The 12,665-nt window shown below is 51.2% G+C and overlaps 1 protein-coding gene across 2 annotated transcripts in view; it reads right to left on the bottom strand.

Moving 5' to 3' along the window:
• The window catches only part of OTOP1 (otopetrin 1), a 50,663-nt gene extending 41,125 nt beyond the window's left edge, over positions 1–9,538 (bottom strand). For both annotated transcript variants that reach the window (XM_073237854.1, XM_036990948.2), the window contains exon 1: positions 6,922–9,538. In XM_073237854.1, the coding sequence (XP_073093955.1) occupies positions 6,922–7,333 (412 nt within the window). In that variant the 5' untranslated portion in view covers positions 7,334–9,538. The remainder of the gene's footprint in view (positions 1–6,921) is intronic.
• Between the last annotated feature and the right edge of the window lie 3,127 nt (positions 9,539–12,665).

The following is a 12,665-nucleotide window of genomic DNA, read 5'->3' on the forward strand; positions in this document are numbered from 1 at the left end:
GATGAATGGACAGTGGATGGGTGGGTGGATAGATGGGTGGGTAAGCAGATGGATAGATGGGTGGGTGGGTGGGTGGATGGATGGGTGAATAATCCAGTAGTAGTAAAGAAAACAAGATAAAAGAACTTAAATCCAAATGGATGAGGATAACCTGCCTGAAAATGTGTAGTTTTCATGTTTTGTAAAGAGTTGTGTTACAGAATAAAGTTGGGAGGTACTGGGTGGGGAGCAGAGATGAAAACCTTTTAAAAGTCTCATGGTAAAGATGGGTACCGGGAGAACAAAGGGGCAAAAAGAGGAAGGCGAGTGTACCCTAAAGGCCTCATCTCACTGGAACAGAGGAAGTGGAGGGTCTCGGAGCAGGAAGGAATGTGCACTGCTGGGGGAAACGCTTAGGATTTTATTTTCAGAAAAGAATGGAGTCATATGCATCTGATCAGGACAATGAGGAAAGGGGAGATAATCATTAATTAAGTAGAAAAACACAAATAAAAAGCAATGTTCAAGTGCTCCCAAAGGCAATCATGTGGGAAAGGAAATTGAGGGGAAAATATGTAAAATAAACCATTATAATCATCATAAAGAAAAATGGAAGCAATAAAGTCGAGTATATAAATCATTACAGTAAATAAGGGTGACCTAACTCTCCCATTAACCAGTAAACAAGGGTGGGAATATTGAATTAAAACAAACCTAATGATATGCTCTTTATATAAATGACACTTTTAACTAAGTGATAATGGTGAAAAAATAAAGGGGTAGACAAAGAGGAACTAGGAAATGTAATCAAAAAGAAAGCAGGAATAACTATTAATATCGGACCATATGGAATTTAAGGTTAGATGTAATAAGTAAAATAAAGAATCTTTCTACCTTTATCATGTACCTGAAAAGAAGCCATAGCATATGAGGAAGACATAGTAATTACATGTGTGCCCAAACGAAATAGTTTTTGTTTTATGTGTTTAACTGTCACTTTAAAAAAATAGAGTGGAAGATTTCAGATTTAGACAGATCTAGTAGAAAAAGTATAAGTAAGGACATAGAAGAATTGAATCACACCATCAATAAGCTTGGTTTTATAATATCGCCTTGCACACCTCAGAAAAAGAATATATGATTTTGGATGTCCATAGAATATTAACAAAAATCAAGTACGCTATAAAAAGACAGTGGAGGGGAGTGGGAGCAGCTGACTGTCTGGCATCAAATCCTGTTTTCTGTCACATATTAATTGATAATCTTGGGCAATGACTTAACTTCTCTGTGTCTCAGTTTCCTTATCTGTAAATGTGTGGATAACAACAATAAGATTTCCTGTCTCTTAGGGATGCAGAGAAAACTGAGTAAGTCACCACTTTAAAAGCACCTGGATCAGTGCCCCATACATAAAAGATTCTGTAATTCTGTTATTATCATCATTACCATCATCATTCAATCACAAGAAAAGCTTAAAAATTAGAACCGACAGGAAGTTTACCAGCCACATTACTTGAGAATAATCCTAAAATATCTAGCATTGGCAGAGGGGAGACCCCTCCTCTGTGTTAGGCACCCAAAGGCCTCCTAGGAGTCCAGAACCACGGACTCTTAGAGGGGTAAGACCCCACAAAGTTAGCCTACATCTCCCATCTTCTGTGAGGATGCTTCCCAGTGCATCACGACTGGAGCCATCTGGCCTCCACTGGGATGTGCCCAGAGCTGGGGAGTCCACCATCTCTCCCAGTGCACCCTCCATCACCAGGGGGTACTTATATTAAAATGTTCTTCCTCACCTTGAACTTCAGCCAGCCTTCTGGAGCTGCCATGCTCTCGCCTGGAGATTTCTGTCATCACTCACTCATTCATTCATCCATCCATCCAACCATCCATCCATTCATTTGATGAATGATTCAGTAAATATCAGGGGGTTAGGTTTTGGGGATCACTGCTCCCCTTCCTAAGGGAATTCTTCAAAACCCCCTGCATGTTGATCTGCTCCAGAATTTTGCTGGGTGTCACTGTCATTCTCAGTTCCCTAAAGTCTATGTATTCTGTCATCTTTCTTTAAAATCAGGGTAGGTGAATCTGAGACCCTACATACTCTCCCTAAGTCCATTCGATTCCTAAGTGATCTGCCAGCCTCCTGTCTTGCTCCTCTGAAGCCCAGGTTCCGCCCTGCAGAAAGAGTGATCATTCTGAAATGCAAATACAATCACATCACTCCCTTTTTAAAAAAACCTTCAATGGCTCCCCATTATTGACAAGACAAAGCCAAAGTCCGAAGCTCTCATGTAGGGTTTTCACCTAACACGTCTTGCCAGCACCTCTGGACTCAGTTCCAGACTCCAGCAAAAACAAAACATCTTCCTTTAGGGACCTGACCTTAACCCCCAAACCCTCATTCCCAGGCTACTCTTCTACTCACCCACCCATCTCCTGCACCTCATTCTACTGAATCATGTATTTCATAATAGTAATATATTTCTTTTCCTATGTGTCAGAGGCTTCTCGAGGCATTTTGTGTGTACTAACTCACTGATTCTCATAGCAACCCTATGTGACAGGCACTATCATCATCCCCATTTTACAGATGAGGAAAGGGAGGCAGAGAAGTGGAGCCACAGGCCCTGACCGGGGACCATGACCTTAGCCGTCATGCCCTGCTGCCCCTCCCACCCTCTCCTGCACGGTCCAGTCAGGGCCATGCCTGAGCACCCTGCCATCCCAGAGCCCAGCCAGTGCCTGCAAAGAACGGAAGCTCAGCCCAGGCTGTTGGACAAAACAGAACCGAGAGCTGTGCCCAGGTACCGCAGACATTGTGTCCATGCTGTGGGCCTGGCCCCCATCTCTGTTTCTCTCTACAAATTTTAACGATCTTTCTGCTCACTGGAGAAGATAGAAGCAAAATGCAAGTGAAGGTCTGCTTTCTCTGCCATCTGTGACTATCACTCCATCTGCCTGGAAGCAAGGAGCTTATATCTCTTCTATTTCTCATCTGTTTGAATCTTGCCAATGATGGGGGACTCATTCCTCCTTCTGAAGCCCTTTCAGCTTTCTGCCCTGGTAAATGGGTGTGATAACACCTGCCTCAGAAACTATCATGTGGTTGGAAACGCGTTGCTAGTCACAAAAATGACATATTCCATGATTCCATTTATAGGAACTGTTCAGACTAGGCTGATCTAGAGGCAGAAAGTAGACTGAAGTTGCCTGGGGCTGGAGGAATAAAAGGTATGGAGGGGGATAGCTAAAGGGTACTACTATGTGTCTTTAGGGTGGTAAAAATATTCTAAAATTGGGGTGAAGGTTGTACTTATCCGTGAATAAACTACAAACCATGATTTGTGCACTTTCAATGGGTGAATATCTCAATAGAGCTATTAAAAGAATTGCAGGGACACACCAACACGGGGCCAGTTATACCTGCAGCTGGGACAGAAGCTCAGGGAAACAAGGGGTGTCTTGGGGAGGCTATGTCTGTGGAAGAGTGAGACCATTAAATTAAGAAGAGCATGGATTCTGAGGCAGGAAAGCAAAGGGATCCCCAGACCGGTGTTCAGCCCACCGTCATCCTCCCGTAGTGTCTTGCGAGTCCTGACTGCACTATAACCCACTGTGGGCTCTTGACTACAGGCACTTTTGGTCCTGTAGCCTTCCTCCCCCTCCTGTGCCCCCTCCTCTGCTCTTTGCCACCATCCCCCATAGCACCGACACTTCCTCACTCATGCACTGGGACCCATCTCTTTCAGCACCCTTTACTATCTCACACATGGGGACAGCCTGTTTCCAAAACCCATCACCATGCTCCTGACCTTTATCTCTACAGTTTGCACGGCCACCAGCCCTGGACTGATCTCACATAAGCAGCTCAAGGCTGCCCCTTAACTTCCAGTCCCCTAAGGGACAATGAGCAGCTGGTTTGCACAGATGGCACGCTGAACACAGATGTAATACATCATATACATGGGCGTGCCTCATGTTAAGAAAAAGCACTACATAAAAATCTGATCTCATAAAAGGAGTAAATGTGGGGGTGATTATGCAGACACACAAGAAAAGAATTGCTGTGACAAATCACTGGGACAATGCTGTAATGTACCTGCATTCCAGACACACTCAATAAGCGTAGCTATTATTCTCATCACCATCATTCCCATAATTTTGTGCTAATAACACTTCTCTGGGTTTGAGACACGGCAGAAACAAGAAAAAGCTCTGCTTTTACCACTGCAGTCTTTGACGAGACTAGAAGCAGAACAGAGACAGGCTCCTGGGAATGAAAAGGATGAAATAGCTATTCACTGGGTTTTGTGTTTCTACACACATTAGGCTGGCGTGAATCATCCAGGCTGGTTATTTCTTCTGGAAGAAATCAATCTCTTTACTTAGCAAATAGAAGAGATGGGTTAACAATTCATTGTTTCTACCAGATTTTTAAAATAAGTCAGTAGTTTTTGTTTAAAAGGAAGTCTTCATTTTCTACTACCCAGTAGGCAGAACAGGATGTTTCTTACTCAAAGAAATGCCTCACAGCCTATATCAGACCCAAAAACTTCCTCTGAAAAACCCCAGTGCCCGGGATTCCACAGGCTGGCTCTGTATCAGAACCCAACTTCCCAGACTGTCAGAAGCCAGGTCAGAGCTAAATCAAACCTGTCTTTCCAGCTATGATTCCAGGGAAAACCTCAGTCCGGGCTGCAGCTGAAGGCCCTGCCCTTGGCACGATGGCCTCCCAACATTCTTTCAGGACAATTAACCTCTTGCTTCTCTGATGAGTTGCAGCTTATTTACAGGGATGGACAGCGCTTTGCAAACTGCCTTCACTTGGCATCTCCCAGCTCCTCTCTGGAGGTGGCCAGGATTGTCATTTTACTGATGAGGAACCCAGGACTCCAAAGGGTGAAGTTAACAAAGCTGAGACATCCAGCCAAGCCCCCAGGACCAGCACCATTTCCATTACCCACACACCTCATTTGAATGGTTATGCTATGGGGAAAATTGCTGAGTGCCTAAACAGCCACCGTTTATTGAACAGCTACTATGTGCTCTCACTAGTGTCTCATTTATTCTATCACCACTTGGTATCTAACAGAAATCCCAAATGTAACATGTACACCAAAGAAAACAGTTCTGCATCTCCACCCCAACTCCCCTTCTGTCCCCCCAGTCTTGGGAAATGGCACCACCATTCACCCACTGACTCCAGCCCCAGTGCTTGGAGTCTTCCTGGAAGGGGGGAGAGTGAGGAAGAGCAGGGGAGGGCGGGAAGGAGGAAGGAGGGGACAAAGCAACGATCCCTCTGCTACAGGAAAGCATGGGGCGGAAGCCTCTGTAAGTCAGTATCCTTAAAATAATGCTTGGTGTCCATTTTTGTTTGTGCTTGTGACGGCATGGGTTCTGCTGCCCTTCAGAAAGCCACAAAACCATGAACCTCCTTAAAACAGCCATTTTCAGAGCAGGCATTTGGGCTGCCCTGGAGTTGTGTCCAGTTTTTCCAAAGGCAAGATGAATGGGGCACAGTCCCTGGACCTAAGAAACCTAAAATCTCATCGGATGATAAGGCTCATACCCAACTAGTCAGAATACAATCCAGAAACCGGTAAGGACCAAAAGAGCTGTACGCGGACAGCTGCGGTAGCCCCCGGGAGTGAGGAGCCGCTCCTGCCAGGTGCGTGGAGGTGGCGCTGGGGCCTGACCTTTGAAGGGAATGTGGGTGGGAAGGAGAAGTAATGTGTGCTGGGTGCCCCCACAACCCCTCCCTCCTGCAGCCTCCACACCGTATTGAGCAGTCAATGGACCACCCCAGTGTGGAGTCCATTGGCACACATGCTAAAAACGGTGTGTGATGGGGGGCAGGCTATATAATTTGCTCAAGGTCATGCAAGGAAAGTGAAAGCCACACTCTAAGGGAAATTTAAATTCAGGCCTGACATGAGAATTCAGACAGAGACGGGCGATGTGTCTGAGCGCCTGGAGTGAAATGCATGGCCTTATCCGTGAGGGCTCCTCAGGCAGCGGCTTTCTCCTCAGCCAGGCTCCTGCCCGCCTCCTCCTTCTGCCCCGCATCGTACCCATCTCCCATTCATGAATGGGAGCTCCTGGATGAGGGCAGGGCCCCAATCCTGATGTTTCAGTCAATATGTTGTGAGTCCCTAGCAAGTGCCTCTATCCTCTACTGCCCCAGCGTTGATCCAGTCATGCATCCCTTCAGCCCATCATTTTCTTACCACCTGCTCTATGCCAGGCCCTGAGGTGGCTTAGGGCTAAGACGTGAGCATCATAGAGCGACCCCAGTGTGCTGGAGGGGACAGACGTGTCAACAAGAACAGCGTCCACCTAGGGCTCAGTGGGGGGTGGAGGAGTGCAGCCAGGGGTGGGGGAGCCAGAAAAGCCTCACCAGGGAGGGTGTGGTGAGGCCTGAGCCTGTCTTGTAAAGGGGGGAAGGTGAGAGGCATTCCAGGAGGAGGGAACAGAACATGCAAAGCCATGGAAACATGAAATCTTGTGATGGGAGTTCATAGCCTTAGAGGCTGCCGCAGAATAAGGGCAGAGGAGGGTTACCACTGAAGAGGCCACCTGGGGCCAGATCTTAGACGGCCTCGAATGCCCGGGCAGGGAGAGTGGCCTCCATCATGGGGTCAGCGGCACCACTGCAGGGCTTTAGGCCAAGGAAAGGCAGGAACAGTTCTGTTTCACTGTGGCCAGTGGTGGAGTGCAAGTCAAGAGCCTGAAGGCGGAGAGAACAGCCTCCTGCAAAACCCAGGCTTAACAGAGATGGCAAAGAGGAAGGGTAGGACGGGAGAGCCAGAAAAGACGCCCCGGAAGACGGGGGCAGGAAAGACTGACGGGAAGGAGTCACGGGGCGGGAAGGGCGCAGGGCTGCAGCTGGCGGGCGAGCAGGCTGGGCCCCCCGCACGCGCTCGCCGCTCGGGGACTCACCGCGGAGCCAGCGCGCGCCTGCGTGCGTGTCCTTGAGGCGGGGGAGGCGGCGGCGCGCGGCGCCGCGGCCCACGTACCACAGCATCCAGAGCAGCTGCAGCAGCATGAGCGCGGTGAGGAAGCAGAGCAGGCCGCCCTTGCCCACGCCCGAGGCGTGCACGGCCCAGGCCAGGAGGAGCAGCAGCCCCGCCACGAACACGTTCAGCCCGTACTGGCTGCTCAGCGCCTCGGCCAGCTTCTGGGGGACGCCGGCGCAGACGGCGCCCCGCCGAGGGGCCGGGGACACGGGGGACTCGGAGGGCGCCAGAGCTGAGCGCCGGGGCGCCGGGCCGACCGCGGGCCCCGACCACCCCCTGTCCGGGGCGCTCGGAGCCGCCGGGGGAGAGGCGGGCGCGCCCTGGCCCTCCGGCATCACTGAGCCGCCCGCACGTCTAGTCCCGGGAGCGGCTGCAGCCCTGGCCCCGCCTGCGGTCCCTGGCCGCTGCCCCAGGCCTGATGCTCCCTGCCAATCAGCACCCCTCTCCTGATCACACCCCGAAGCCCGCCCTCTCCCCTACTGCCCTCGCGCAGGGTCCCCACCCGCTAGCCCGGGCTGGCCCGGCTTCCTCGGCTCCCCGGTGCGCACTGCCCACTCCCCTTAACTCCGCAGTGCCGAGGGCACTGGCGCCTGGGGCCCCGGCCAGCCCTGCCCGATGTCCGCCCGTCCCCTCGCTCTCCCTGCAGTGCGCCCGGACCCCGCCAGCTTCAGCAGCCCTGTCCCCTCGCGCTGCCGCCCGCTGACCCCGCCCCGCCCGGGCGCCCCAGAAGCCCTGGCTGGCGGCAGGTGCCTCTGGCGAGCTCCCAAGGTGGGAGTGAGGACGAGCAGTCGCTCTGAGTCAGCCCGAGGGCATGGGCGCGTGGGGCTCGCAGGGGCGGGCACCGGCGCGGGCTGCTGTGCGTCGCCGAGGTCAGGTGAACCCGTAAGGGTCCGTGGGCGCGAGTCTGCCTGCCCGCCCTCCTCGTCCCTGCGTGTTTCTGCCGTGTTTTCTCTGCTCAGGTCTCTGACCGTCTGTCTTCGGGTTTGTCTGGTTGGTGAGGGGCGCGGGTGAAGTGCGTCCAGTGCTTGTCCCTAGATCTATGAATAGAGGTGCCTGTGTCTTTTTGCGTCTCTGTCCGTCTAGTGTACCTGTGTGTCTGCCTAGAGATGCTCAGATGCGGTCAAGGCAGGAGGCACTTCCCAAGAAAAAAGATCATTGCTCTCCCTCCACCAGGGAAAGGAGAGCTGCTTCTGAACCCAGCGGAGCTGGGGGTTGGGGTGCCCAGCGTCCTCCCTGGAACCGCCGGCGTGGAGCACCTCCCTTAGCGGTCCATCCTGCCCAAAGTGTCTGCCACTGTGCCCCGCACAAATGCCACCACGATGAGGTTTCCCCGGAGGTTTCTTCTAAAGCGCGCCCTAAGGGCAAGCTGGCCGAAGGTTCGGCGGGCAGCAGGGCGCTGGGGAGGACCTGTGGACAAGAGCCTCAGAGACGGCAGGCCTGCCGAATGGGCAAGCCACCCGTGCAGGAACACGGGCGCTGCTCAGGATGCACCCTCTCCCCCTTGGTTTAACCCGCTGCTGTTGCCATCCTGAAATTCTTACCTTTGGAACAAAGGGACCCACATTTTCACTTTGCAGTGGATCCAGCAAATTACGTAGCTGCTTCTGACCACCAGAGGGTCCTGGCTAGGTGGGGGCAGGGGAGGCTGGACAGGGAGGGTCAATCTGCTGACCTTGCCTTGCCTTCTTTTTTGTCAATTCATTTGTTCATGTGGCCAACACTCATTTACCCAACACTGGATCGTCTGCCAGGCTCTGTTCTAGGCACCGAGGATTCCCCCATGAAAGACCACCCTCACGGAGCCGACGTTCTGGAGGAGACACACTCAGTAGACAAGGATTTATTGAGAACCAACTGGGAAGCTGGGGAGCATCGACCCTGAGACAGCCCTGCCTTCTAGGAGCTCATGGCCTGCAGGGGACAGGGAGCAATCAGTCCCTGCCAGCTGCGGGGCCTGGAGGGGAGGGTTGGTGAGTCCTGAGTCTGCCAGAAAGGGTGAGGTTCATGGAGGAGGCAGCACCTGCCAGTCTTTCCACCAAGAAGCAGAATCCAGCCCAGTGACATAGGGCAGGGCAGGGAGGGAGTTCCAGAGACAAGGGGCAGCGCCCGCACAGAAATGAGTGTGAAAAGGCAGGTGGTGACCAGGTAATGAATGCATCAGTACGAAGCTTAGAGTGTGCCCTTAGCTGGGTGTCCCCAGAGCAAAGCCAGGTGGATGCACAGTAAACAAACCAAGGAGTTCGCCAAGGCACACGCCGACGGATGCTGCAGGGATGAGCCAGCCGGCGTCCCTCATCAGATCAGTGAGGGCGTGGGGCTCAGCGTCGCATCTCCTCCCATCCTCCGCCTGTGCTATCTTCCCTTCCCTTGCTTAATGTTCCTCCTTAGCGCACATTATTACCTGGAACATGTGTACGTCTGTGGCCTGTCCCTCCCAGTAATGAGAGCTCTATGGCAGGGACGCTGTCTGTCTCGTCCACTGCTTCAGCACATGTAACAGTGGTGCCTGCGCACAGCAGATGCTCACTAAATATGTTGAATTGTGTGCCTCCAAAAGATGAAGTTCTAACCCTTAGTGCCTGTGAATGTGACTTTATTTGGAAATAAGGTCTTTGCGATGATCAAGTAGAGGTCATTAGGGTGGACCCCAACCTGATATGACTGTGTTCTTACAAAAAGGACAGATTTGCAGACCCATATATAGGGGAAATGACACAGAAAGAAAGGGTGAAGACACAGAAAGAATGCCATCTAAGCTGAGCACCTGAGACTGCCAGCACCCAAGGGAGAGGCTGGGAGGGATTCTCCCTCACAGCCCTGAAGGAACCAACCTTGGTCTTGGACTTCTAGTCTCAAGAATTGTGAGGTGATACATTTCTGTTGCTTAAGCCACCCAGTTTGTGGCCTTTTTATGGCAGCCCCAAGAAACTAAGACACACAACTTATTCAGCCTGCAGTCCCTGTGGGCTTGTCCACCTCTCCACCCCTATTTTCCCTATGTCATATTATTGACTTTCCAAGTCAATTATTATTGACTGTTATTATTGTCTTTCCAACTCTGAGCTCCCTAAAGACAAGAACTATATCCGATTCGCCTGCCCGCTAGCACCCAATATGTGTTTTTTTCATCTGTTGGGCAATGTGAACTAGGCAACCCCCATGTGCCATGTATGGGGCCAGGCCCGGGGACAAGGTGAAGCCCACATGTGTGGCAATGTGGATGGACCTACCAGGCATTATGCTATATGAAATAAGTCAGAGAGAAAAAGACATACCATGATTTAACTTATATGTGGAATCTAAAAAACAACAAATAGAAACAGACTCATAAGCAGAACAAGCTGGTGGTTGCCAGGGGGGAGGAGGTTGGAGGGAATGAATGAAATAGGTAAAGGGGATAGAGATGTACAAACTTCCAATTATAAAATGAGTCATGGGGATGAAAAGTGCAATGCAGGCATACAGCCAATAAAATCGTCGTCACTTTTGTATGGAGACAAATGGTAACTACACTTACCATGGTGAACATTTCATAATATATACAATTATTGAATCACTGTGTTGTATACCTGAAACTAATATAATATTGTATGTCAACTATACTTCAAATTTTAAAAAAAGCAGGGGGAAAACAGAGAGCCCACGGTCTGTGCCAAATGCCACGGGAACCTGGGGAAGCCAGTGAGTGAGCTTAGTGCTCTGCAGATGGCAGGAGCTGTGAAAGCCCCAGACTCACAGAAACCACTTCTACTTTTACTTCACTTTACAGTTTTAAAAAGCACATTCATATGCATTATCTCTTTTTCATAAATCAGCTCAAGTCAACATGGATTTGTAGGGAAAGGCAGTACCAAGTGTGCCCAGGTGAGTTCTCAAGCTGGGCTGCACGGTTTGATTCCTGGCTCTGCCACTTACAGCTGGGTGTCCCTGGAGAAGTTACTAAACCTCCCTGTGCCTCCACTTCTGCATCTGTAAAACGGGGCTCTTAATAGTACCATCTTATGAGTTTCTATGAGGCCAAAATGTGTGGTGACATAGGAAGCACATTAGAAAGTGCCTGCCAATACGATGTACAAGAGACACTATTATTCCCGGGGTGTCTGCTAGGTGTGTCAGACTCCAGGCTGAGGCCATGTGGTAGAGGTGGCCAGCCGTCCATCAAACATGTGCTCCCCTTCCGTGGCGTAGAGTTGTCACTGGGAAGTGGCTGCCCAGCCAGGGACTCTAATTCTCAGTGCTCCTTGTACCTAGGTGGGCCAGGTGACTAAGCTGTGGTCAGCAGAGCGCAGAAGGGATGTGCGCTCTCCCAGGCCCAGCCAATGAAAACCTCCTCCACGATCCTCTAGTTTCTCCGGGCACCTCCTACCAGCTGCCTGGTGACACCAGCACCCAAAGCAACCTCGGGAGCCTCATGGTGAAGACGGCAGCACCTGTCAGCCTGGGTGCCTCTAGTGAGCGGCGAGGCAGATTCTCCCCTGCAGAAGCTGGACCTTCCATGAGTGGAAATACACTTGCATTGCGCTGTTGTCACAATCATGAAATGTATGTTATAGTTGCCAGCAGTACATGTACTTGAATCGTCCACAAAGATAGAGCACGTATCTCCATCTGAAATGGACTAGGGCTCCCTTCCCTGGGAGACTTATATGCTTTTAAATAAGCAATGGAATGGAAACTTGCAGATATGAAAGAGACACACAGAAGTCTGTCCCCTTCCTCTCAAGACAATGCCAACATGAAGGAGTCACCTACACCGCTTTTTGTTTTCTGCTGAGGAAATGTTTTCAAAGGTCTGAGCCACACAGGATCTTCCATTTCTTATGACCGCTGCCAGCTCAGTGGTGGGCAGGCATGGGACATGAGGAATGGTAGACTTGGAGGGCAGCCAGATCCCTTGTTCCCGGCTCCCCTGGATCACACTGCCCTCACGCACATTCCACTGTGGAGCTGGTTGCGTGGGGCTGGAAATGCCTTGCCAGGCAACTGCTTTCCAGCAACGAGTCAGAGCTATGCAATAGGTGGTGAGACGTTCTGCCCTGCGGCATGAGCTCCCCAGCTCAGTGAGGACGAGGGACTCCAGAGGGCAGAGGCCAGCTGCCACAGATAGCACAGGCAGCACGAGCCACCGGACCCGAGCGCCAACTAGACAATTTTGCCCCCGTTACCTCTGGTGGCGGCTATAAAATCCCAGAGTTTCTAAGAATAAAAGAGGTGCAGGGTGTATTCATTTCCAAGGGTGCCGTAACAAAGCCGCACCAACTGGGTGGCCCAAAACAGAAATTTGTCTCTCAGGTCTGGAGCCTGAAAGGTGGAAATCAAGGTGTCAGCAGCAACATGCTCTCCCGGAGGACCCAGGCGAGGAGGCTCCTTGCCTCTCCCAGCTTCCAGAGGCTGCCCACACCACTCGGCCCTCCTTGCTTCCTTGCAGCTGCCAACTCCCCCTGGACCCACTGTCACATGGCCATCCTCCCTCTGTGTCTGTGTGTCTCTTTTCTTCTCATAAGGACACCTGTCATGTTGGATCAAGGGCCCACCCTTCTCCAGTATGACTTCATCTTTAACTTCCATCACAATTACAACTGCAAAGGACTTATTTCCCTATAAGGTCATATTCACAGGCACAAGGGTTAAGACTTCACCATATCTTTGGAGGGACACAATTCAACC

This window comes from Manis javanica, chromosome 5 (assembly GCF_040802235.1).
Source record: "Manis javanica isolate MJ-LG chromosome 5, MJ_LKY, whole genome shotgun sequence".
Classification (NCBI taxonomy): Eukaryota; Metazoa; Chordata; class Mammalia; order Pholidota; family Manidae; genus Manis; species Manis javanica.